Raw genomic sequence first — 26,699 nt, 5'->3', positions numbered from 1 at the left:
AAAGACGAGAACGAAGGTGAGAAAGTTGAAAAAAAGAGAGAAAAGTTAAGCGCCAAGCAACTTGCGGGGACGGGAGCCGTGCAGAAACGACCCTCGTCCTCCCGCCCCAGCGCCCAACTGCCCGACCGCCAGACCCGGGCGCGGGGCCGGGGGCCCGCCCCAGCGTCGCGACCCCAGCGCCTCGCCCTCCCCCGGCCGTCCCCACGCTCTGCCCCGAGGGGCGGAGCCCCGCCCCACGCCCGTCCCCCTGCGCGGCGCGGAAGGCGGTGCGGACGTGACGTCCCCGCAGGGCGGGCGGGACTTCCTGCGCGTCGAAGCCACGTGATCCGCGCCGGAAGCCCGCTTCTAGTCGCCCCGGCAACAGCTTCTCCCACGGCCCCCCATCCTCAGTTTCCCAGCGGAAATAGGTCCTTGTTCGCCTGCCGCCCAGGATCCACAAGCTACGCTCCCTCGAGGTGACTCCGGGGGCGGCCGGGGTTTCATTTGAGGAGCTTGGCGGCCCCTGGGCCTGGCTTCCTCAGACCGGGAGAGCCGAGGGCTTGGCTATCACGTTGTCGTAATTATTCCGCGGCAAAAGGTGGGCCAGAGGCCCTTGAGATTCTTAAATCATTTCTGGTTAATTGTGAGAGGGGACTGGTTCCACAGCCTCTCAGCTCTGCCATGCATCAGACTCACTGGATGACTTTTTAAAATTCTGATGCCCGGGCCTCTATCCCAGACCAGTTAAATTTCGAATCTCTAGAAGTGGGGCCCAGCCAACGGTATTTTTATTAAAGCTCCCCATGTGATTCTGATGTACCAGGTAACACTGTGTTAAGCTAAGTCTGGAAGGTGAATTCGGATTTTGCCCATCCAGCCCAGTATCAGAACAGAAGATCGCCCAGGGCAGCCTCATACTTAGAGGGGTATCTAGAACATTGGCCTGTCTACTGCAACAGGGGAGTTTTCTTTCCTTTCCTTCGCACGTTGACCTCTGTGGGAGTCAGAGGTTTTGTTGGATGTTATCTGGAGAACTTTTGGCACCTGCGGTCTAATCTGCACCTTACCTGTGGAGGTGGAGAATATCTTTGCCCACTTTTCTTCCTCAGTAATTAAGTGGAGTTGAACCAGTGGCCAACGAAGTACCTTTTATCTCTGAAATCCTGAGAGTTCCATAGTACAGATAAGACGGTTCTGAACAATTTTAATTGTTTTCAGAAATGATTTTTTTTTGAAGTTGTTTCACAAGCTAATTTCTGTGTTCAGTTGTTTTGTACCTTAAGTGAGAATAACATTGCTTTAAAGTCTAGACTAAAGGTTAATAACAAATGACACTTGTGGTTCCTCTTAGGGTTCCCATGAATTGTGAAGTGGGGTAACCTTTAAAAATACAGTTTATACTAATATACTTTATAGGAGTAACAGTCCCTTTGGGATGGCAATGGGAACAGAAATGGTCTATTTTCAGACACTGTTGGCTAGTATCTTTGAATGGGAACAACTGAAGGCAAGTTCACAGTAAAATGTACAAATCCCCCTCTTGTGTATTCATGGCTGTGGTGAGAAAGTATATAAACTAAAGCTCCAGAGAGAAATTTCATTGTCAAAGTGTTTTTCAGATGGTGAAGGATTATTTTGGTTTTTAGGATCCAACATATAAGGATGGAGTGAGATGAGAAGGATAGGGAGGAAAACTGAACATGTAAGCATAGAGTAGAGGTTGGAGAATTCTGAGAATAGGTGCAAAACCCTTGGAACTACAGTTGGCCCTTCTTCCGCATCCGTGGATACAAAGGCCAACTGTATGACGCCGTTTTATGTAAGAGACTTGAACATCTGTGGATTTTGGTATCGCTGGGTCCTGGAGGCAATACCCCACAGACACTGAGGGACGTTGGTACTTCTCTACAATAGGAAATCCGGCTGTAGAACAGTGAAAAAAGTGAACATGTGGGAAAAAAAGAGCATTGTTGTTGATCAAAGGTCAAATGATTTGAAAATAACTTTGAAAACATATTAATGTATTTAAATGTCTGCTTTCTGAAAAGATTTGGAGCTTTATAGGCAGTTATTTGAGTTACTAGCTACTCAATGATTTTAGGGAGGGTGGAGGTAGCAGGGGCGTGTTAACAGGAAAGGACATCCCAGCAGCATCCAAGGCCAGGAAATATTAGCTCTGATTTTTTTTATGCTGGAAGGAAAATAGGAAAGTTAAAAGAAATTGATTGCAGAATCCGTGCCTACAAGTAATTGATTAGATATCCTAATGAGGGGGCATAGTGAATGCCCTTTAAATTCAGAAAAGAGAGAGATTAACATGGAATTAGCCTTTGTGTGTTTATGGAAGTAAGATTTGAAATAAGGCTCCTGCCCTTCAGTGGTGGCTTTAACCACTTTAAACAAGTCACGGTTTTGACTGATACGCGCTTAACTTGTATCACCTGCCTGCCCAGCCCTTATTCCTTTACGGTCACGCTAGGTTTTGGTGTTTGAAGAAGATACTTGCAGAGAAGGGAACTTCCCTGTTTCCCCTTTTGCGTTGTATTATTAGTATGTCCTCTGTGATCCCAATTTTCAGCTGTCCCACGGCCTGTTGTGTTCATGAATCAGAGGGTAGCTTTGTTTTGGGGTGTCCTTATATTTCACTTCAGATTCTTAAGTTAGTCACATTGGGATCTGGTGAACTTGCAAATAAATCCATTCACAAACCCATCACCCTTGCTGACAAATTAAACAGTGCCGTTCTGTGGGTGGAATATTATTTGTATTGAAAAGAAGAATTGTTAACTACATCCTTTCAGTCTTTCTCCTCCCCCATGCTGTGCCTTCTTTGTGACATTGCTTCTTATTGCAACATCCCGAAGAGTAAATTGGGGTTTGGCTTTGAGGGAATGAAAAGGAAAGAAAACTCAGGGTTTTGGCTCCCTCTCCCATCAGTAACAGAGAGGCGCGGGCCTTCTGAACATGGTGGCATGTGCACTTGCAGGAGGCCTGTGTCTGGTGGAAAGATGGAGTTTGGACTGCTGAGAGTGGAAAAAAAGCCGTTCAGACTTGAGCCATCACTAAACAGGGACCATGCAAAACCACAGGAGGGAGCCCAAGTGGGCAGCAAGCCAGATGAACTTGGCAGCCTCTTCCCATAGCTGGGGGTGACGGCAGGAAGCGGTGCTCTCCAAAAAAAAAAAAAAACCTCGTTTTATCCTTTATCTTAGCTGAGGAGGCGCCTCCCGGCGTGTGCGTTACTGGAGGGCATCTTCTCTGATAGGGTTATTACTGCATGTGCGGAGATTCCTGATAACTGCATTCGACTCCATCTCTGTCCTCCACATTTCTCACCGTACCTTCGTTTATTCTGAACAGTCTCCAGCAGCCCCCTTTCCTTCTACCTGGAAACAGTTTCTATTGAAGGCCTAGTTAGACCCCCCCAAATTATCAGCTTGGCTCAGAGGACCAAACTCCTGCGAGCCTTAGAGGAGAGTTTTGACTTTCGAGGCTGTAGCCGGCATAACTTATTTAATGAGAGACGTTGAATGTGTTGCTGTGAAAAAATCAAAACAGATGAGTTTTCATGTATTTAATTTTCAAAATTCTAGTGGAAAAGGAGGATAGAGAGGAAGATCCAGTTGCAGAGTATACATTATCATTTTGAGGGGACTTTGTGTTTTCTTTGTGTGGTTGCAAAGCTGCATCTCAGATCCCATACTGATGAGAATATAAATAGGCAGTGAAAAGAATTTATACAGTGTCGCTTTCATCAACGCCACACTACTTACTGGTGGCATTTTTTAATAACTCGATGGAAACAGTCAACATTTTATGCATTGAAAACTACAAAGCTTGTGTGTTGCAGTTCATGTATATTGATGCCTTTAAAAATACCTCCTTCAGGATAAGCAGATTCATTGAAGAATGAGTGCATTTTTTAAGGCTATATGGAAAAATATATCATTCAAGACTCAGGCACTGTCTTTTGCCTGTGGGTCTCGGCCATGTTTTGTGAATGACCTCAACGCTGTTTTTTTCCTTCCTTTTCTGGTGGTTGAGGACAGACAATGAATTCAGCCTCTGTACTCGCTGGGGCTCAGCTGGGCAGTGACTGTTATGCCATTGTACTCCCTGGGGAGGGCTGCCCCGTCGGTAGTGTGGACCCCAGCCTTCTCTGACATTGACAGTCTCTTTTCTTTCCGCTCCAGCATCCCATTAGGAGAAACGTTGCGGTTCAGTCCACAGAGACAGGTGCCATGAAAGAGCAGGAGACACTCCCGGAGAGGTGGGGAATGAAAGATGAAACTAAAGACCATGGAAAGGGCATCTCAGTCTGCTGCCGCCATAAGCTTTCTTTTCTCTGAGGTGCTGGTGGTGTGTGAAAGTGTTTCTGTAGTGTCTCCAATGATTTTCATGTTGGCTTTTAAGAAACTCAGGCATTTCTATTGGGTTCTTAAGCTCTCTGTGTGGAAAGTGTAACCAGCTTGAAAAAGTTATCAGGACCCATTCTGAGAGGAGGTTCTCACCCTCCCTTGGGCACTAACAGATGTGGTCAGCAGGGAAGGCTGTGTGTTCCTTCTTCCAGGGAATAGGCACGCATCCAGTCCTTGTTGGGTGACTGCCTAACATGGGGTGGCAGGTAGGATCTCCACCAGAAACCATGGTGCCACGTAAGCTTTCTAAGCCCTGACCATTGATCCTGTTTTGTGGGAGTTTGGGGTGTTTTTCCCCTTCATTAAGTCTTTAAATGTCTCCGGAGCTCTTTAAGAAATGGTCCACTTTGCTTATTTGGTCACGGAGATGGTTCTTTTGTCGCAGATATTAGGAACCAGTCACCAAGATTGCTTTTGGTCATAATCACCTTTTTCTTGCTTCCACGCGTCTCATTCTGAGCCTGGGAGTTTCTGAGATGTGTGCGGATCTCAGACTTCCTCCACGGATTTCCACCTGGAAAGCGAGGAATAATTAGGATGCTTGGCATACTGAGGGCTGTCTGTGCAGCGTGATGATGTATTCATGTAAAGCAGGGCTGGGCAGCTGATGGCCGACAGCCTGTTTTTGTACTGCCTGGGAGCTAAGAATGGTGTTTACATTTTTTAAGGTTTTTTTTTTTAAATTAATAAAAAGAGAAAGAATATGTGACAGACCATATGTGGCCCACAAGCCCAGAATATCTACTGTTTGGCCCTTTAAGAAAAAAAAAATTGTTGACATAAAATACCAAGAGTAATACTGGAAATAGTGAGCTAATAATAATTATAAAGCTCTATGCAAGCTGCTCTTTCTTTAGATGTGTTTTTCTGTACTTGATTTGATTTGATTTTAGAGAAACTAATTGGTTAATCTGTCATTCCTTCTCAGGAACTATTTTTAATTGACTATAGGATTTTAGCAATCTTAAAAGTACTTAAAATGTAGAAGGATGTGATACACAGGTTTTGGAATTTGGGGTGAGAAAATAATGAAGCCAAGGGTGACATGAACAGCACATTCAACATGCCGCCCCGGGCTCTCATCGTGTGGAGGATGACAGGAGATTTGATTATAAGTGTCCCAGTGGCCAAAACAATGAGGAAAGCATAATCAGAATAAAATCGATGACAAAGTTGCCTGTGTTCCATGATTCATGTAAATGCATCTTTCCTTAATAGCCTGGGTCTGAAGAGTGTAGCATCTCAGCAGATTAGCTGATGTACTTTATAGGTAGTTGGCACACTGCACAGAGTCTGAACTGCTTCTGGTCCAAATGCGAGAGTTGGCTTTCTTCGGTCCTCCCAGCTCATTGTCCTGCCTTCTTTCTTGCAAAAGCGCTCAGGGTGCCTTTCGCGATTTCCAAGGCAGTGTTACAGGGCAGCCCTTCTCTCAAAGTATTTGTTGAATCAAAGGCATAAGTAAGTAACCACTCCTCAAATTAGCACTCCCATCCCCTTTTTAATCACAGCCATTGACATTTGAACAGCCTGGCAAACGTGATGAATTACACTTGAACCTCTTAAACAGTTGTCTCTTCTAGCGTGCACGCCTAACTTCCACCCCTGCAGAGGGGAGCCTCTCATAAGCCATCTTGTGCATTTTCAGAATATTGGCACTACTGCTTCTAAAGGTAGGCTGGATTTTCCCAATTATAAATAAAAACAGGATTTTCCGAGGTCTACAGTAGTGTTCAGTCACAATAATGTTTATTACATATCTGAAGCTGTCAGATTTCCCAGTCCAAGATAATTAATACTTACAGTGATCTGGCTCTAAATACGTTTTTAATAAGGCATAGAAGTCTGGACTCAAAACTTTTAATTTCACAAAGACATGCAGCCATCTCCTAGACTTTTCTAATGCAATTGCTATGCTAACTGTTAATCTGTAAAACAAATTTGATTAAGATACACATGAAATTCACGTTAATGTCATTATGTGCTGTAGGCTCTCAGAAAGCTGCTCAGATTTCAGTGGTAGAAGTATAAAACCTGGCTAGAGCAAATTAGCCACTTAAAGGCTGCACCTTACAGTTTAGGACTCAAGTATGTGCTAATTTCTACTGTAATTTCATTTGTGTTGGCTCTACCTCTGTAGGTGGTTAGTCCTCTAATCGTACTGACTTATGTATATATTTCTTCAGTAGCCTGTGAAGCATGTAGCAGTTAGGGCCAGGTTTTCAGATAATTGCCCATGTTTTAAGCCTTTAAATTATAGTTTGTGAATTTAATTTACACTTGTATTTTAACTGCACTTGTTAGCTTTTTCCCAGTTTAGGTTCACTGCGTTTGTGTGTATTCATGAATTCAGAACAGGGAACAGGAAGTGTGGGCTATTTAAGATACACTTTCGGAAGGTCATGGCAGCCCTCTTGGAAATACTCTATTCGAAAGCTTATTATATTTTAAAAGAATGTGAATCGTTCTCTTTAGGCTAAATCTTAAAAGATGTGGTCAAGTTAACCTCTCAATTTTCCACATTACCCCTAGCAAAACACAGGATGGAGATTGCAAAATAAGTCAAGTTTATTTCTTAAGGCCAAGAGACTTAAATTCTATGCTATAATTAAGTGAAGCAGGGAAAATGGGACTCCTTCAGTATCGGATTTCCAAAGTTTCAAAACCCAAGTGCCTGTTTGCTCAGCATCACATTGTGTTAGTGGTTTCATCTCGTAGATGCTTAAATTCTCATGCATTGTAGGGTATTACTTTTGTTTCGCTTTTTTTGTGCGTTCTGGTGTGGGCTGGCATTTTAGCATCTCTGAACCCTTGAAAAGGAGGGGAAAAATTGAAATCTGTTTTAAATAGGTTGTAAAAGGTGGAGCTGCAGATTTAACTTTACCTTGAGGTATTTCCTGCCCGATCAGTAAATCACAAGAGAGGGGTGGAGAAAAGGAGCAAATCCTGGCAGAACAAGGCCGTTGAGCAAAGGTATTCTCCGCGGCCGCTTGGTGGACAGTCTCCTTTGCACAGTTTCCTGTCCCAAGACAAGGCAGAGTGGTTAAGCAGGGAGAGCCTGGTGTCCCGCACAGGCTGAGAGATGCTATGATGGTCAAAACCAGAACAAGGCCCATTTAGGGGGCTTAAAGCCCAGGGTACAGCCCAACCTGCAGAGATGTTTCATTTAGAGAGGCTTCTCCAGGCCTGAGGCAAGACTCAGCACAGGTTTTCTGTGAGTTGGCAAGACATATTCTATTTGGTTCAGGCCTCAGGAACATCCAGGGTTAATCTAAATAGGCACTGGCATGAGCTAAGGATTAGTAAATAAAGTAATAGTTGTATGTTGTTAGTTCATATTCTGTGTATTATTTTTTACATACCTAAGACTACTTCTACGGTGACTTTCATGGGCTTTCCTTTCAATAGGGAAACAAGTACTATGTTTGCAAAATGCAGTGTCCTTTGAGCCACTTAATCATACCAAGGGGATCCCTCCTGTTCAGCCCACAAGGTCATAGCCCAGGTGCCAGGGTCCTGTCGTGCTGTGTTACGTGAAGATCAGGCACGGTCCTGGGGAGAAGCAGCCTTCATCTGAAGAGCTGCTTTGCAAAGCACAAAATAGCCACGAAATCACACCCCTGTACTGACCAGATGTTTGCACTGTGGTCGTTCTTTCCTAGTTTGGCTGCTCATTTGGACTTTCACAATCAGAGATGGCAGCAAAGGTAAGATTTTTTTTTTAACTCATAAGAGAAAAAGGTCAGTTTTAGTCTTCCAAGTCTTGGTATTCTCCTTTCATGATCGAGAAGCCCAAAGAAATACATCAGAAAACTAGAAGTGACGTATCCCTGGGTGCTCTGCTAGTCATCTTCCATCCCAGGCACTGAGGAGGGGCCAGGCCAGCAGGTGTTTCAGGGGCAGAGAGGGGAGGGCTAGAGAACATCCTGTGGTTCTTAACAGGCCTTTCTAACTTGGAACTAGTGACTTAGTTCAGTGGGTAGAGAGGGCCAAGATAATAGACATCAGGTCATTGCTCCCCACATCTTACCTAAAAATGATCATTATTAGCCTCTGTCCCCACTCTATAAGGGGCCATAACCTTAAACCAGTGATTCTGTGGGTGCCTCATGCCCCCGTACTTCAGAGCAGGTGTGCACACGCTTGGCGTCCCTCGTGGGCATGGACCTGTCCCTTGTCCTCTTTGGGCCAGTAGCATCCTAATGGAGAGCGGGTATTTAGGAGACAGTAAACACACGTCGGTTGGTTGATCAAGCGTTGGAGGATTTCTCTCGAGGAGGAACTTTGTGGTGTCCAGCCCATGTTTCCCTTTATTCTGTAGATGGCATCGACGCCAGCCCCCGAGGGTTGGGCATCTCATCCTGTCTATGCGAGATACTGGCAGCATTACCACCAAGCAATGGCGTGGATGCGCAGCCACCAGAACGCCTATAGGAAGGCGGTGGAGTCGTTCTTCAGTTCCCAGTGGTACCGCCCTCCCGACGGCCAACCCCCGATGGCTCAGGCGCAGGAGGGCGGGTCCCCTCCGTCCTACGAGCATCAGTGGGCCTCGTGGGACTCCCACGGCCATTATTCCCGCCGTGGTTGGCCCGGGCGGCGGCGTCCACGCGGCAGGGAGGAGCCGGCTTGGGCCGCCGCGGAGGAGGAGGAGGAGAGCGAGTCCGACGGCGGCATCGAGTGCGACGTGAGCAACATGGAGATCACGGAGGAGCTGCGCCAGTACTTCGCGCAGACCGAGAGGCACCGGGAGGAGCGCCGTGAGTGTGAGCCGGCGCGTGGGCCGCGTTCTCTCCCGCGTTTGTAGTCTTCTAACTCCTCGCTCGCGCCCAGATAACATTTCACACCCAGTTCTCAGCCTGGAAACGCTCTGGTGATGACGGACCTCACTTGCATTCGCGTCCAGAGTTGTTTTCATATAGGACTCTTCTTTAGTTCTAGGACAAAGCTGATCCCGGTAGTACCTCTGCCATTTCCGGGGTTTGAGACCCTACCCCAGATGAGGGGGTTCGTGCCGTGTGTGCGCATGCGCATTCCGTAAACCACGCCACAGCCCCTCAAGGTGATAAACCCATTTCACACAGGAAAGTGAGCCTTGAGGAGGTTGATGGACTTGTCCTGTGGTGCCCAACTAGTAATTTGCTGTGAGCGTTCAAACCAAGGTCTGTCTGATTCCAATTCCTGTGCTTGTTCCTCTAGCACAAACTTAGGGATTAGGTTTTGTCCCTAAGACTGCTAGGTTCCTAAAATACTGTTGCCAGCTCCCTGGTGTACACAGCTCTGAGTCGTTCCTGGTGCTACAGAGCTACCACGTCTTAAATCTTAAGCTCCCTTTGGAGTAGAGATCAATGTGAACGTCAGCAGAGTAACAAAATGCCTGGTGCTTAAACCAGTCTGCTTTGATCCTGCACTGAGGCCGTCTGCCCTGGGGTTAGAGAATTGTGGTAGTGGCCTTAGAGCTTCAGCTGGAAAGCCGGGATTTTCTTTTTTTGATTTCTTGCTAACTGGCCACAAAAAAAAACTAGAACTGCTTTTCATGATTCTTTTACTATTAAGATCCCAAACCCACTTCTATTTTAAGTGTCTCTAACAGATATACAGATGTTTTTCTCCCTTTTACAACCAGTGCCCAGTCTCAAAAGTGAGTCCTAATTATATATTTTACCTAGAATTTTCTACTAAACAGAGACAGCGAAGCCTGGGAATGGGTGAGTTTCATCTCCATCTTTAATGATCTACATTTTCCTAATAATGGCTTAGTATTTATTGATCTCCACCAGGGGCCAGGAACAGAGCAATGGGCTGTGTCTTAAGTCTCATGCCCTTTGTGTCTTTGCCTGTGATTCATCACTAAACTACTCATTCAGTGTTTTTTTTAACTTCCCTTCTTTTGATTAAACCGTTGACTTCTTTGATGCATATTAGAAAGTATATCCAAGCAAGTATTTTTTAAAATACACACAGACATGTCTTTCCTTGATCTTCATAAGTCAATTTTACCTTTTTTTCAAAATACATATGAAATAACAGTCTGATTTAAAAGTATATAATGAACGAGGGAGATCAGGCATTGGAGCATGTCCACGTGTGGTTGGAATGCTGTTGGTTACAGCTTTTGATAAAGAAAATCGTGTGGAGATAGGGCTTCTTTCTGCTGTCCTTACCCGAAGTCAGAAGAACATGGTTTTCCTATCAGAGTGATGCTTTTGTGATAGAAGTTGTAATTAAGGATGGGCACAGACCTCAGTCTTCTAAAGGTCTATTTTAAATTACCTGCTAATTTAAAATAAACCCAATAGAATTATTCAATGAAAGATAGAGATGAATGAAATGAAAGTAAAATAATGAAATGCATCCTTTCTGTGTTAGCAGTTCAGTTACAGATACCTGGTTAAGAGCCATCCCTGTTTCTTCTTGTGTTTGTCAAGTAGAATTCTAGGTGGGTTAAGAAAAAGTCATGAAACTGACTTGCTAAGTCGTGCCTGGCACTTACTATTATTTTGAAATGAATGAGTGAAGTATTTTAGTATTAATTATGAGCCTTAAATCAGAACTTTTCAAACCTTATCCCCTAAAGTGCTAAACTTGCTGTGATTCTGTGAGGTAGGCTTTGAATACTTCATAAACTTGAGGAACTTCGTGTTTTGTTTGATATTATTCCTAAATCTGCTTAGTTTACATCAGGGCTCCAAATCATACTATTATCATCACTGTTATGGGTTGAATTGTGTCCCCTAAGAAGAGATTTGTTGGAGCCCTAACCCCCCAGACCTCAGGATGTGACCTTATTTGGAGATAGGGTCTTTACAGAGGTAGCAGGTTAAAATGAGGTCATTAGGGTGAGCCCTCATCCAGTATGACTGGGGTCCTCATAAAAAGAGAAAAATTTGCACACGGACAGACACCTACTCAGGGAGAAGGCCTCGTGAGGACAAGTTCGGCCACCACAAGCCCAGAACTGCCAGAAGCTGGGAGAGAGGCCTGGGACAGACCTTCCCTAGTGGCTTTGGATGGGGTGCGGCCCTGCCGACAGCTTGGTCTCAGACTTCTGGTCTCCAGAACTGTGAGACGGAGCGTTTCTGTTGTGCTCAGGCACCCAGTTTGCTGTGCTTTGTTACAGCAGCTCTAGAGAACTAATACAGTCACTCTGCCACAATTTTCTTTGTTCCCAGAGGCAGTCTGTGAGTGGGATGTAAAGTGAACCACGCAGGTCTTGCCATCACTGTAAAAAAAAGATGTGGTACATATTTATTTTACCATGATCTAGATAGCAAACCAACAAAAAAGGGAATGATATGAAAACCCTTACAACCTCCACCTCTACTTGCCAGTATTTACATTATCGTTAGAATAACTATACGAAATAATTGTGACAGAACCGCTCAAACCACGGGCTTCCAGCCTCACTCCAGCACTTTCTAGCTGGAGGCTGTCATCCTCCTGTGCACCACCTACCCTAACCGTTCTGTGCCTCAGTCTCCCTGCCTGTGAAATGGGAGTCCTAATTAATGGAATGGTTATTATGACGATTAAATGAGAAAAGAAGAGAAAACATACAGAATGGCACTGTGTTCAGAAGTCAGTGCCCAAGATATGTCAGTTGTTATGGTTAGTTGCTAATAACTCATCCTTTAACATGGATTGTTGACGATAAACTGGTTTTACTCTGATACTCTTTGTCTTGATTAGTGCTCAGTTGAGATTCTGCATAATTTTGATAAAGTAGTCTATGACTTCAAAAAAAAGTCATATTTCTGCTCTAGGCAGCACTTTTTAAACTTTTAAATTGATTTGGAATATTTAAGACAGAAAAGAAGAGCTTTGGTGTCCCTCAGATTTAGCCACTGGTACAATTTGGTCAAAGTAGTCATTAACACAACTTTAGTTCTGCTTCGAGGACATTCTTGCTTGACATAACTTAATACAGTAAAATACATGGGCTGGGAAATGAACCCCCTCCCTTCCTAATAACAGCACATCTAGCTTCTGCTACTTTGTGCTTTTGAAATGTATAGTTGTAGCATAATTCAGAATTGCTTGTCCTGGGGTCTCCGATGCTCTTGTGCCCTGCAGTCTGCCCTGAAAGCATTATCAGGTCCCCGGGAGACGTGAGAATTGTCTGATGAGGGTGAGGACAGGCTGTGGTGTCAGGGTCTAATCTTCCTGTGAAAGCCGTGGTCTGTGTTAGAAGAAGCTGCCGGGGCCTGATGCCATACCACCAAAAATGACGGCCAGCACTTGGCCAGCGTTGTTTCTTTTCACCCACGCTTTGGGTCGTGTGTGGGATCGATCCATGTTCCTTGGAGCAATCCTGAATGATGGCATTCAGACGCAGGTAATGGGAATGCCCGTGCTGCTTTCCAATCCATTACCTTCGCTCAAAATGCTCATGGAGGGTTTGGTACAGACACCATTGGGAAATGTTGGAATAAAGAGATGAGGGACCCGAGTCATGTGACTGATTGAAGCTGCTTTGCTCTTTGAGCCACTAGAAGCTGCTTCTTCAATAAGGGCCAACTCAACTCCGAGCACGAATCAGCTAGGGAACACAGATTTTATAAAATACTACTAGCAAGGGAAGGCGTAGCTAAACGTGAGAGATTTAGCTTTTCAGTAGTATTCACTTCCACAGGAACATGTACGTGATACAGTTCGTCGTCATCTGAGTCTTATTGAATATTTTCTTAGGATACAATCCTTTAGACGGGACAGCATGTTCCGGTTTGTGATTACTGTTCTTCCAGATAATCTCTAATTTCGCATATTTCAGTGATAAAAACAAAAAAAAATTAAGTAGGAGAAACAAAGAGCTCCTTTTGTGGAGACAAATGTGGTCTTTGACTGGGTCCCAGTTTAAACAATCATAGAAGAGATTTTTGGAACAAATGAGATGAATAAGGGCTGGTTATTAGATGCTACTAGGGAATTATTGTTGATTTTATTAGACGAGATAATGGTATTGTGGGAAAGTAGCCTTATTTTTTGACAATGCATGCTGAAGTATTACTGTCATGATGTCTGCAATTTACTTTCAAATGGTTCTGAAAAAATAAAAAATATGGATAAAGCAGGAAAAAACTCCTTTTGTGAAGTGGTAACAGGCATGCTTTTGATTATATGTCACCGTTTCTTAGCAAGATATTTCTGTTATTTAGAACTTCAGTGGTAGCATTACTTACGGGAAAGGAGACAGTTGTGAAGCTTTAAAAGGTCAACTGTGTTTCAGTTATTTCTTCAGAAAAATATTTATTGTTCAGTCCAGAAAGTTATCATTTTTTAGTCATAAATAGCCATCAGTTGCGCCTGCAAGGGCCTCGTCATAATCCTTAGAAGGAAAATGAGTGAAAATTCTCATTCCTCATAGAGAAGAAGGTCCCCCAAAACAGACACTTGCCACTGTGGTCTAAGGCGTCAGCCAGTCAGATAGCTGTCACCTGTGTTTTAGGGTAGATGCTGGGCCAAACAGGGACATGTTCGGCACGAGCAGATGCAGGTGGGAAGAGATGACAAAACCAAGTTTACAAAGATCCCTGGAAGGTCCATCTGAGGCATGGAGCGTGGGGCGTGGGCACTTTTACACATGAGAAAGGAGCCAGTGGACTCAGCAGTGACAGGAGCCCCTTGGGGCAGTTGTGGAGAAACGGAATGTTGCTCGAAGTTTTGAGGAATGGGGTTGGTGCAGAATGAGAGGGGAAGAAAGGGACAGGTCCAATCCCCACCCAGCACTCACAGTGCTCTTCTTACCAAAGGGCCCAGATGTGTTCTGTAGACTCTTGATGGGAGACACCTGCTCCATTTTTGTGTCCGCCTGAGTGGGAAGATGTAGACTCTAGGTTTCCTAGTGAGCGCTCAGTCAGTCTGCTGGAACCCCATCTGGCTCTCCCTTGGTCCACCCTCCATGGAAAACCGAGAGGATACAGCCAAGCCCACAGCCCAGTGCCCGGTGAGCCGTTTGCCTTAGTGAGGTTAAAGCCTGCAGTCCTACTGACGGAGCAAATTTCCACCACGTGGGCTCATTTCACCCAGCCCGGATGTTCAGACGGGCATCAGACCCATCATTGAGGCGATAGGTATGAATGGCCGTAGAAAAATGGAAGGGCAGGATGGAAATGCACTTTCATTCTAAAAGTACAGATGCTGAAGGCGGGAGGGTAGAGCTCAGTGGTAGAGCACGTGCTTAGCATGCACAAGGTTCTGGGTTCAATCCCCAGTCCCTCCATTAAAAAAGAGAGAGAGAGAAATAAATAAATAAATAACCTAATTACCTCTCCCCACCAAAAATGAAAAATTAAAGTACAGATGGTGATTGTCCACAGACTTTGGGATGACATTTGTCGTGGAGCAAGGGATGCTGGGTGAGGACGGAAGACCCGTCCGACATGGCCACAGCCCAGCTGGCAGGCACCTGTGTTCTGGCTGTGTTACTGACAAGCCAGAAATGAGGCATGTGTGATATAAATCACGTCAGTGCTGTCGCTCAGTTGTGCTAAGGTCATTAATTCTGGTGCCATAGGAGAGAATATAATCAGAAAGACAGGCTAACCCTAGAAAGATGGAGGGAAATCACATTCTCTAACACTCATCTGGCTTAGTGCTCGGTCCTCCAAAGTGTTCTGCCTTGGGCTAATTATCTGTGGAGTACTGAATGAATGTTTGCCCACTCTGTCAGGTTCTCTGAAGTCCAAGCCACTTCTATGGTTTTTCTTTCCTTTTTTTTTTTTTTTTTTTTTTCTGTTACAGACTTTAAGTCTACATTAGTGACATCACGTAAGTGTATAGATGGAGGGGAAATACCGGGGTTCTATATCCTGAACCTGGATGGAATCCAGTAGAGTGTCTCCTTCATAGTATAATACTGTTTTTCTTGTTTTAACTCTGTATACATGGTAACCCTTGAATCAGTTTCTTAGTACTGCTGTAGCAAATTACCACCGGCTGAATGCATGGCTCAGCACTATGGAAATTATTCTCTCAGTTCTGGAGGCCAGAAGACTGAAATCAAGGTGTTGGCAGGGCCACGCTCCCTCCAAAGGCTCGAGGGCCTGTCTCGCCCACCTTCTGGTGGCTCCTGGCTTCCCTTGGCCTGTGGCACCGTAGCTGCAGTATCAGCAGCATCTTTTTTCTTTTTTTAAGGAATTGGGCTCAAGGAACCACGGAGGGGAATCTCACCCAATCAGGTTGCCAATTACTTGCCACGTGGTCTTAATTTGGATGTCTGAGCGGTCGCCTCGGTGGATCTTGTCAAGTCTGAAGAGAGAGAGCGATAGAGGAGAGAATGAGAAAAGATGGAGGGGAGAAGAGCCTTGGGCTCGGTGGGCTCCTTCACGGCTAGAGAGCGGGCCTCTACCAGGTCCTGCAGGCAGCGTCCGCCGCCACCTAAAGGGCGACTTGAATCTGCAGGGCGCAGGAGAAACCCCCTGCCACCCTCCAAAGAGAGGGGAGCTGTAGCCCAGTAGGCAGATAGAGATTATGCCCTTTGAACCCTGTTTCTTTAATTAAATGCCCCACGTTGGGCACCAGAGAGATGGTGCAGGAAAAACAGGTGTGGGGCGTGAGGAGGGCCGTGTCCCGGGTCTAGGTGGGGCCTCTGGGACGCACCCCGCCAAGTGTGGGTCCTTGGCTTCGCGCAGAAAAGAATTCAAGAGCGAGCCACGGTTGAGTAAAGGTAGATTTATTCAGAGAGATACACACCTGCGTAGAGTGTAAGCTGTCTCAGAAGTCGAGAGAAAGGCCATGAGGTGTGCAGGATGGGTGCTCAGATTAGAGTAAAAGTAGGTACACACTCCATAGACAGAGTGCGGGCCGTCTCCGAAGAGGGAGCGAGAGAGGCCTCAGCCACCATCCTTACACGCTCTCCCTGATGTCTGTAATCCTTTGCTGTCTCACATAAGAACACTCTCATTGGATTTAGGATCCACCCTCATCCAGGATGATCTCATCTTGATCCTTCCCTTAATTATATCTGCAAAGACCCTATTTCCAAGTAAGATTATATTCTGAGGTTCCGGGTGGATGGAAATTTGGGGGGATACTGTTCAACCCACTCCCAGCCTGTTTGAAAGCTGGAATCTAAAAAGAAACTCCGATTCGTATTAAAACAAATTGCCTTGGCCAAATACCCTACAAGAAAAAAGTGCTTGGTAACATTGAGCCCCACAGCTGTTCTCAGTGAGAGCGGCCAGCCTCGCCATGCCAAGGCTCCCGTGCAGTTGCGTCTGCGGTGTGCTGTGCTGCTTCTCCGCTCCGGTCCGCTGGTTCTCCATCTGGCTGGCTGAGCCCTCACCTTGTGTTGACTGGGAGAAAAACTGTCAGTCATTGAGAATCCATTCTTTCTTTGGGAGGGAGGAAGCAATAAATAGAACAGAGTAAGCAGATGCCTTCAAGTGAGAATTGCGTCCTAAGGTTTGCTTGGCCCCCTAAGTCAGTGTACCCTAAAGGACTTTCACATGTGACCTGTAGCCTCCAGTGCCCAACCAGCCTGAGGGTATTTGCTTTGGTTTGTTCGTTTGTTGTTGTTTGGGTTTTGGGGAGGGGAGAGGGTAATTAGGTTTATTTGTTTATTTTTTTAATGGAGGGACTGGGGATTGAACCCAGGACCTCGTGCATGCTAAGCACGTGCTCTAACACTGAGCTGTACTCTCTCCCCGCTCCATCCCCCTGGTATTTGCTTTTAAGCTGACTGGTCTTCAGATTTGTATTCTAACATTAGAAATCGGGATTTTTTTTTTAATTATGTGAGTAAGTAGAGGTGAAGCAACTCAGATGTAAGGGAACAAAATCAGACCCCAACTCAGGGCTGCCCCCTCTTCCTCTGACTTCTCCACCATGGAGGCTTTAAGGAACCTGCGGGAGGGGCTCGGCCCAGCGCCCTTTGAGAGTTGAGCATCTGTTTCTCTATCCCTGGATTGTCATTTTTCTTCCACAGCATCTGGAAGGAACCATTATTGACAAAAAATTGTGTCTACCCTTTGTCAGAGCTTTCTCTTGACAACCATTTCTGAACACCTGTGGTGGGGCAAGTGTGGCGGCCTCCCCTGGGGCTGGGGAGACGGGCGAGCCTGGGCCCCAGGGCCCTCCCCCGTGAGGACTCCCGCAGCCCATCTGCCCACAGAGGGGACCCGCTTCTTGCTCCTCCGATCTCTGTTTGCCGGCAACTACCCGCCAGCCAGAAAACAGGAAACATCCACACCTCTTGCAAGGCAAGACAGGGACAAGGGTTTGGGCCTTAAATTTTCATGAAGGAGCCTGGATGTGAAGGAAATGTAACTAGAGAACAGAGAACAGAGGGCTGTGTATCTTATTCTTTTATTCTTACGCCATAAACTGTATTAAGAATTCAAACCCTGTGATTGTTGATGTGGTGAGCGCACACTGAGTGCAAATACGGAAACCTGCACAGGCTTCATGGGCGGCTGGCTGGGGTGGCTTTGGTACCACGTGGTGCTTCATCCACAGCTGTCTGTCAGCCAGAAGAGGAAAGGGCTCTCAGTGTACAGTTGTTCTACCAATTGAATGTCTGGAAGATCGTTCTTGTCAGAAGGGCAGCAGAAAGAAGCATCATTATAACCACGTTAAGCTATCAGGAAAAGAAAAATAAAGATGCAAAAGTAAAAAGGTTATAATATCCTAACGGCAGAGAACAACACTTCCTAAGAAAGCCAGGATTCCAGTGCTTATTAAAACTTTTAAACTCGGAGACTTGGGAAGCTGAAGGTCTGTTGTGTCACTAAATCTGTCAGTGAGAATGATTCTAGTCTTGGGACAAATTCGAGAGTAAACAGTCTGTCATCAGGGAAGCTCTGCCCTCGAGATGCAGAGGCTCTGAGACCCCAAGCTGCCCCGCCATGCAGGATCATTTCCTCGGGGCCGGTGACAAAATGAGAGCCTGAAGACTGGTGATGTGTCCAGGGCTCTCACAGGTGGCAGAGGGGATCTGTTGTCCCTGGCTAGGGTGGAGAAGCCAAGGCTTTGGAAGAGTAGACCCCGGTGGTGGTGGTGAGGGGGGTAGAATTCAAACGCCCGTGAGAACTGAACATCTTAAAGCCTGATGTTTCAGACTTGCCAGAAAGACCAAAAGTGAGAAACAAATGCTTGTTGATCTCCCATTCATTGGCCTAGCAGGCCAGTATTTTGGTTTAGTTCTGCGTTTCATAGTCAGTTCTGTCTTTTCCATGGATTAGGGAGCAGATTGCGTCTGTTTTGCTTGACAGTCATTTGGCTTATCCGTCTGTTACTTCCTTAGATAAAAATAAGCCACAGAGGTGCTCAGACAGAAATGGGCACGTGCATTTTTAATAATGTTTCCACATTTATAAAACTCCATCCCTCCGGCTCCAAGGTGTGATTTATAAAGAATGGGATTGGGGACTGACTGCACGTAGACACCCACATAGCAGAGCCACATAAATATCTTGCTGTTCACACTTGATCCACTCACTGTCATGTTCCCTTCCATGCTGAGCTTTCATTCTGGGACTTTTTTTAACAAGGAAAGAATGATTTATATCATCGTTTTTATTCCCCTACAACCATCTTTACTCCCTACTAAGCAGCATTTCTCTTGGTGGCAGTGGCGGCTACAAGATGTGTGCAGTATCCTGTCATTTTCTTTTCTTGACAGAGTCGCTTCCACAAATCTGTATCAGTTGGCTCAATTTGACCTTATGTTTTGTTGACATGTTTACGTTCTTTCTATTTACATAAGAAGAAAAGTTATGATCCTAGGACTTGCGGTAATAAGAAATATAGAGCGGAGAAGAACCCGAGTAAATATGTCTTGCTTTACAAGAACCCTTATTTAAATGCGTAGGTTTAGGGCATATAACCATCACACTTGAAATGTAGCCTCAGCTGTCGTGCGAGGTGGAGGGGCAGGTCCCATCCCGTGGTGAGGACGTCGGCGGGCCGCTGCCGGCGTGTTAACACGGCAGCAAGACGGGCGGCCGAGGCCATCCTGCCATCTGCAGAATTGCCCTTTCTCAGACCTTTTACCTCCAGCGGGTGGTGAGCAGGTTCCCCTCTCCCCGCGCAGGGCGGCTTGTGTTTGGATGGGTGTGGGGCCCGTCCATCATCCTTGCCTTCCCTAGCTACCAGCTTCCGAAGAGCTGATTTCCCCGCACCAGCTCGTTGGCGGCGGGAGGTACTACTCCTCGCTGTACCGGGCTTCCTGGGAGGCTTCGCGTTTCCCTGCTGGCCCTGCTGGCCTGGCGCAGTGTTTGAAACCAGGGGAGCTCCACCGGCTGTGCCTGGCTGGGCTGCTTGTGGTCAGTGAAAAGAGAAACCCACGTGGTTTCATTTTTATGTATTTGCAGGGCCCATTGCAGAGGTTTGATAGTTCGGGGTGACTTGTTTCCTGGTGGCTTTCTGCCCTTGCTGTCAGCGTACAGACCCCCAGTAAGCGAGCCGTGCGCTTCCTAACTAAGGAGATAATCACCACGTGCAGGTCCTGCCGGAGAGTCTAGAGAACGTCTCAGCCGGCACCGCCGGGCCTGACTTAGCAAAGGGAGTTAGAAAGGGTAAGCGGAGGGCCCCGGGGGCCACCCAGGTTCACCAGACTCATCGGGCGTGTGGCTTGCTCCCCAGGGCGGCAGCAGGAGCTGGACGCGGCCCGCCTGGAGGAGTACGTGAACGCGGACCACGACCTGTACTGCGACACGCGCCGCTCAGTGGAGCCCCCTTCCGAGCGGCCCGGCGAGCGGCGCCAGGCCGAGATGCAGCGCCTCTACGGGGCCGCCGCCGCCAAGATCCAGGCCATGGAGGCGGCCGTGCAGCTGAGCTTCGACAAGCACTGCGACCGAAAGCAGCCCAAGTACTGGCCGGTCATCCCACTCAAGTTCTGAGCCCAGCCTGGGCGCCGGGGCCCCAGCCATCACCCCCGCCTTGTGCATTCACCCCGTCCCCCTCTCCTGTGGGTTTGCTAGGGGAAAGGGGGAACCTGATGCGGAGATAGAATAAGCACTTCACCAGAATCCCCGTGGGCCCGCCCTGGGGCAGCGGGAGGGGAGCTGCAACATCAGCCACTTGGAGATCGACATGTCCTGTTGCCAACTTGAGGGATTCCCTTTTGACATAAAGTGACCACTTCATCTATCTCCCCCTGGTTTTTAATGTCAGTGATGTTGTCCAGTTTATTAAAGTTCTCACTTAGAGTTATTGCCTGGTTTGGGCCGTTTTCTGTTTTCTTCTATCTTTAACTCAGCTGAATTAGACACAGGCCTTAAATGAGCCAGCTGTCCCCTCCTCCTCAAAGTCCTTAACCCTGCTGAAAATCATGCGAACCTGTGGGACAAATCCTGCTCCTCCAGCGCAGAGCTCCGCGCGCGCGTGTTCTGATGAGGGCCAGAGACTTCATAGTTTGGGCTTTTCAGGCCGCAGGGTCCGTTGTGACTCTTCAGTTCTGCCCTTAGGGCAGGAAAGCAGCCAGCGGGGTAAGTAAACGTATGGGTGTGGCCTCATGCCAATAAATCTTCATTTATAGAAACCAGCCGTGGGCCAGGTTTGGCCCCTGGGTGGTAGCTTGCTGCCCCCTGCTCTAAAGGAATGAGAGTGCCTGTCTAACGTCCTTCTGGTTGTCTGCTTATCTCTGCAGAGCTTGAATGTCATCCAGCACTGAGAGCAAAGGACAGTGACTCCCAAACCTGCTCACCTCTGCCATCTCCTCTGATGTAGAAAAGGTAGAATTAAGCTCTTACTGTGGATAGCAAATATTGTTTTGATAAGAGAATACCTTTCTGAGAATGAAAACCTAAAAATTGATGGCCCAGTCCATTTATAAAAGCCAGCTGCTTTTTAAATAAGTTATTACAGTGCATTGCCAGGGTGAGCCGTGCTGACCCCGGAAGATTAGCACATCCATCACAGGGTGGTGAAAAGATGTGGTATTGACAGGGTCCTCCCTCAGAACGCTTAGCTGCACATTTCGGCCCCTGCCCTGAGACAAATGCATTACTCTCATCAGCCCCAGGTGCTTAGTTTTCCAAGCTCTCCTTTTATTACTGGAGTTGCAGTTTGTGCTTGGGTGTTGCAGACAAAAACCAGAATTAGCTTCCCCTGAGGTGACACACGACCAAAATTTCAAATCTCTAGCAGTTCTTTTTTTTTTTATTTTAAACGCATACACCTAGATAGAAAATTAGTGCGACTGAGGCACAAATACAAACCAAAGCCTGTAATTGCTGCAGGTTTTTAGCTGTTTGAGAGTAAAGTGTTTCTCTTTACAAAGGATTCTCCTTTCCCCAAAGAAAGCACCAGGCTGGTCCCGCCCCTGCTGGCTCTGTGACCGTGGGCGACTTTCTTACCTCTCAGTGCTTCATGTTCCTTGCTCTTGAAGTGGGTGTAAGTGATTCCCCCACATGGGGTTCTTGTGAAGACCACATTGAGTTAGTGCCTTTGAGACACATGGTGCTGGCCACACAGTGTATACTCAGTAAATGTTAACATTTATTCCCTGTCTTTAAAAATTGCCAGAGTGCGAATGGAAGTCCTGGGTATGAAACTTCTTCCAAATATGGAGACACGTCTCCCTGTCAGCAATTGGAAGGGATGCATTGGCTCTTGACATGTCAGTCCCACCTGTCCTTCTTCCCTGATGTCTCCTGTATCATTTGTGGTAGGAGGGACCCATGACTTGGTCACTCATTGACACGGCAGATAATGAGTCCTTTCCATCCCAGTTAGCTAGCCCATGGCCTCTTCCCTCAGGGGACTAGCACACATGTGTGCAGTGGTGGTAGTTGCAGTGTGTGCACCGTGGAGGCACGCACAATGCACAAGAGCGTAGGAGAGAGGCGAGGGCAGGGCTTCTCAGCCTCAGCATTATTGGCATTCGGGGCTGGATCATTCTTTGTTCCAAAATAATACACACCGTGGGACGCACGTCTATGTACTAAAATTGAGAAACTTGCTTGGAAATGATTTACACACATCAGCTTCAGAATAGTGGTTAGATCTGAGCAGAGAGAGGGTTAGAGTGCCATTCAAAAGGGGCTTTTCTGTCTCTCTAATTTTTCGTTTCTTTATAACAAAAGCTATGGTAGGAACCCAGCTTTGATGGAGGCCCCCAAATTCACACTTCTGACACCAAATAGTTTCTCTTTCACTTCATTTCTAGGGTTAACTGTTCCATGAAATGTTTATTTATCACATATAGGATCTACTATGGGCCACATACTCTTCTAATTGCTTTACAAATATTAATTTAGTTAGCAGTCAACCTCTGACAGACCTATGAAGTAGTATTACAGGTACACAACCTGTTTTCCAAAACTCTTAGGTCAGATGTGTTTCAGAATTCAGACAGTGTACTTTTGAAAAGTACAACAACGTATTGTGGAACTTGTCCCAATGGGCTGGGGCAACAGCCTGTCATCAAAAGCAGATGTTGCAGTAAAATGAAGAATATTCTAAGTGGGATATGGAAAGGCCATAAATATCCTCGATTCCAGTCACGTCAGCTTTTACCGTCAAATCCTGACAGTCGTCAGGTTTGGCTGCCAAACAAATTATTTAAAACAACACGAGACACATCTTCCAGTTTCTAGTGCTTTGGGGATTTCAGAAAAGTGGTGAAGGAATATTATTTCCATTTTGTACATGAGGAAACTGAAGCACAGAGAAATTAACCAACTTAATCAAGTTTGCTCTCAGTGGTGGAAGTGGGTGTCGAACCCAAGTTTTCTGACTGCTTAACTCCCCACCTTTAGCTGCTTCACCTGCTGACCTTGGCCTCGACAGTCATATTCACAACATGTGTGAAGCACAAGGTATCCAAGCACAATGAAGTCTGGAGCCGATTATGACCTCAGCAAGATTCCAGTGTGTTCCATGCTGGAGCGCAAGGTGAGGTTCCAGTCCTGCCGGAAAATGTGGGAGTCTGGCTAATGCATATGCATTCTTTGTCTAAAGTTTAGAAATGAGCCTTACTGCAGCAAGAAGAGGAGACACTGTTGAGATATTGAGGAAATAGAGGTTCTGTGGCTTGGCGATTTGGGGTAGGTGAGGAAAAGTCTAGAATGGCTCTGGTTTCCATCTTGGATGGTGGTTCTCTTGGTTGAGCTAAAGAAAACACTGAGAAACATGTTTAGGAAGGATAATTAATTCCATTTGGGAACACACTGAGTTTGAAGAGCTCACAGGACAAAGCTCACAGTGACATCCTATTGGTCACTGGATATTTGGGCTTAAAACTCAGTGGAGAGAGTCTGCATCAAAAAATACAGACTTGAGTCCTGAGCCTTAGCAATATGGAAAGGGGGGCCATATACAGAGTAGGAGGAATGCACCAGTGACAGTGGGGCCCCAAAGACAATGACTTTAACACACAGATAAAGAGGAGTCTGTGACGGGAACTGAGAAGAAATGGTAAAGACAAAGAGGAAAACCAGGAGCTAGAGGTGTCTCAGAAGGGAAAATCAGAAATGGCACAGCTGGACAATACGGCTTCTAGTGCGGTGCATTAGGAAGTTGACTTCCCCACCAGTGAAGCAGTTTTTGTAAATATGTATGTATTATTAGGATAAATATAGATAGATAAATTAATATATATCAAACATATTGCAAATATTTTTGCACATATGAAAATAATCTAGTTAAGACTCCACACCTAATTACCAATGTTTAGGAAGTTCCAGGAGCAGCCTGACATGCTCAGACCCACTGTGAAGGCCCAGCCAGCCGAATCCAGAGCTGGGAAAGCTGACAGGACAGAAAACTCGGTTTCTTCAACAAATGGACTTTTAAAAAGTATGTCTTGGAGAAGGGGTGGTGGCAGGGGGAGGGACTGTTATAAGATGTGATGTGTGAATTTGGTGTGGATCTTAACTTGAACAAATTAATTATTAAAATTTGGGGGGAAATTTGAATACAGAGTGTTAGAGGATATTAATGATAAATTCTGTTAGGTATAATAATTGTTTTACAGTTTTATATATATATATATATATATATATATATATATATATATATATATATATATATATATATATATATATTTTAAATTCTAATCTGTTGAAGACACCAACTCTTAACAGTTGAACTCATGACAGCCGGGGTTTCCTTTAAAGTATGCTAGTGGTAGAGCATGGGAGAGCTGACAACAGAAACAAAGTCAACAAAATGCTGAGAACTGTTGAAGCTGGGTGGTGGCTGCATGGAGGTTCAGTATGTTCTTTTCTCTAGCTTTGTTCATGTTTGAAAATTCCATAGTGAATTTTTAGAAAGTGAAATGCCACTTGAAGGAAAGAGATTAACAGTATTATCACCGAAGGGTCAGATAAACTAACAACAGAAAAGTAGACTTTGACTTGACAGTCTAGAAACCATTGTAACCTGAAGGACCTTAAAGCAATTTCAGTGGATTTGTGGGGAAGAAAACCAAAGTGTATATCAAAAGCTAAGATGCTGGGGGAAAAAAAACGGATTGAAGCATGTCAAAGGGACACAGGAGCCAGTCTGAAAGATCTCCCAGTGGCCAAACTGGAACAATTTGAGCAACAAAAGATGTAACATAGAACTAGATTATAAGCCAAAATATAAAAGAAATACATATGAGTCCATACTGATAAATGATTGAATGATAAATGAGGAGGAGACCAGTCTTCCAGAAGAACTCCAGGTAATCACTGGTACTGCCCACTCTAGGAGGGCGGCTTTACTACTCTCCCTCCCCACTGAGGAGGGGCGTAACCAGTGACTGACTTCCAAAGAACAGAGTATAGAAAAGGGAAAATATTTTTCAGTGCAAAAACCTGGCAGACACCACAGCTTGAGGTTGACTTCACCAGTGATAAGTTCTGCGGGTACCATGTGCTACCTGATGTGATCTGATGTGATTAGAAGGTACTTCACCTCCGTGGTCATCTCAAATCCCCTAACCCCAGTCTGATCACGAGAACATCAGAGGAACTGAAATTGAGGGACGTTCTACAAAATACCTGACCAGTACTCTTCAAAACCCTCAAGGTCATGAAAAGCAAGGAAAGGGAAAACTGTCACAGAAAAGACCAAGGAGACGTGACAACTATTTGCAGTGTGGGATTCTGCTTGGATCTTGGAGTAGAAAAAGTGTGTAAGTGGGGAAACTGGTGAAATCCAGATGAAGGATGTAGCTTAACTGAACAGAGATATGCCAGTGTTAACTTCTTAGTTTTGACAAATGTCCCGTAATTATGCAAAAGGATAACAATGGGGGAAACTGGGTGAAGGTTTACAGAAACTGTATTATCTTTACAACGTTTCTGTAAATCTAAAATAATTCTGAAATTAAAGGGGTCTTAAAATAGAAATAGAAATTTAATATAGATTTTTGCTAATGGTATTTATAGCAGCTACTCTTGTTCCACCGTTCAGAGCAGGGAGATATATTTTTATTTTCCCAAAGAAAATTTACAAAGCCTTTCTTCTTCTTCTGAGCGCTGTAGAATCTGACATCTAGGACACCAGAATGACAAGATGGAAGGGAAAGTGAAGTAAGGATCCAGCCACTGCTAGGTACCCGATGCGTATCGTGCTGGGCAGTTTACCCTCGTTACCTGCCTAGTTTCTCCTAACGGTCTGATACAGCAAGAGCCCCAATTTTCTGAAGAGCAAATTGATTCAAAGTAAGAAGTAGTAACATGTCTAATGGCTGGAGGATTGGATGGAAATGGGGGGTGACTGCAAATGGAAGTAGGGTTTCCTTTCAAGGTGAGGAAAACATTTTGGAACTTGAAAGAGGTGTTGATTACACAACACTGTGAGTATACCAAATGCTACTGAACCGTGAACTTGGAAATGGTTACTTCTATGTTATGTGAATTTCAGCTCTGTGAGAGAAAATGTAACTTTTGTAAAAAAAAAAAAAAAAAAAAAAAGACTAAAAGGAAAAAAGAAAAAAGACTGAGAAGCTGTGGTCTGGGGATGGGAGAAACACCTGGAGAGTGACATGCAGAAATTGCGTGGTGTGTAATAGTTCTCAATTTTCATTTTTTGGCCATGAACAATCCCACAAATAAGTATTAGTACATGACAGGGGGCAGAGCTCAGTGGTAGAGCGTGTGCTTAGCATGTATGAGGTCCTAGGCTCAACCCCCAGTACCTCCATTAAAAAAAAAACGTATGATCCAAAAAAACAAAAGTATATGACAGAATGCTACTACTCCACAGAACACAGTTTGAGAAACACCTCATTGAATGAGGCCTTATCTTAACAAAGAGAACAATGTAAGAGGTTCTTATTTGGCTACAAGTGCCATAGAAGCCAGCCACGTGGCTTCAGGAAATTGAGAGAAGAGGAGCCAAGTCCAGTTTGAAGAGAAGCTGTATTTGGGCTCA

General features: G+C 45.5%; 1 protein-coding gene across 4 annotated transcripts; it reads left to right on the top strand.

Moving 5' to 3' along the window:
• Positions 1 to 297: 297 nt before the first annotated feature.
• GEMIN8 (gem nuclear organelle associated protein 8) lies at positions 298 to 20,543 on the top strand. Of its 4 annotated transcripts, none has more exons than XM_032475785.1 (4): positions 298 to 455; positions 8,057 to 8,101; positions 8,716 to 9,157; positions 19,974 to 20,543. In XM_032475785.1, the coding sequence occupies exons 2-4, from the start codon at positions 8,090 to 8,092 to the stop codon at positions 20,228 to 20,230; spliced, it is 711 nt and encodes a 236-aa protein (XP_032331676.1). In that variant the 5' UTR covers positions 298 to 455; positions 8,057 to 8,089; the 3' UTR covers positions 20,231 to 20,543. The 4 variants fall into 4 exon arrangements, with proteins under 4 accessions (XP_032331676.1, XP_032331678.1, XP_032331677.1 ...); XM_032475787.1 differs by having other exon boundaries at positions 299 to 455; positions 8,716 to 9,151; XM_032475786.1 differs by having other exon boundaries at positions 445 to 577.
• Positions 20,544 to 26,699: the final 6,156 nt, after the last annotated feature.

Source organism: Camelus ferus, chromosome X, assembly GCF_009834535.1.
Source record: "Camelus ferus isolate YT-003-E chromosome X, BCGSAC_Cfer_1.0, whole genome shotgun sequence".
In the NCBI taxonomy this organism is placed as follows: domain Eukaryota; kingdom Metazoa; phylum Chordata; class Mammalia; order Artiodactyla; family Camelidae; genus Camelus; species Camelus ferus.
This window is presented reverse-complemented; position numbering and strand designations above follow the sequence as displayed.

What these genes read in the sequence shown, in the direction of transcription:
- GEMIN8 (XM_032475785.1), top strand. An exon ending in CCGGGAGGAGCGCCGTGAGT is followed by an intron (nt 9,158 to 19,973) that starts GTGAGCCGGCGC and finishes CTTGCTCCCCAG; the next exon opens with GGCGGCAGCAGGAGCTGGAC.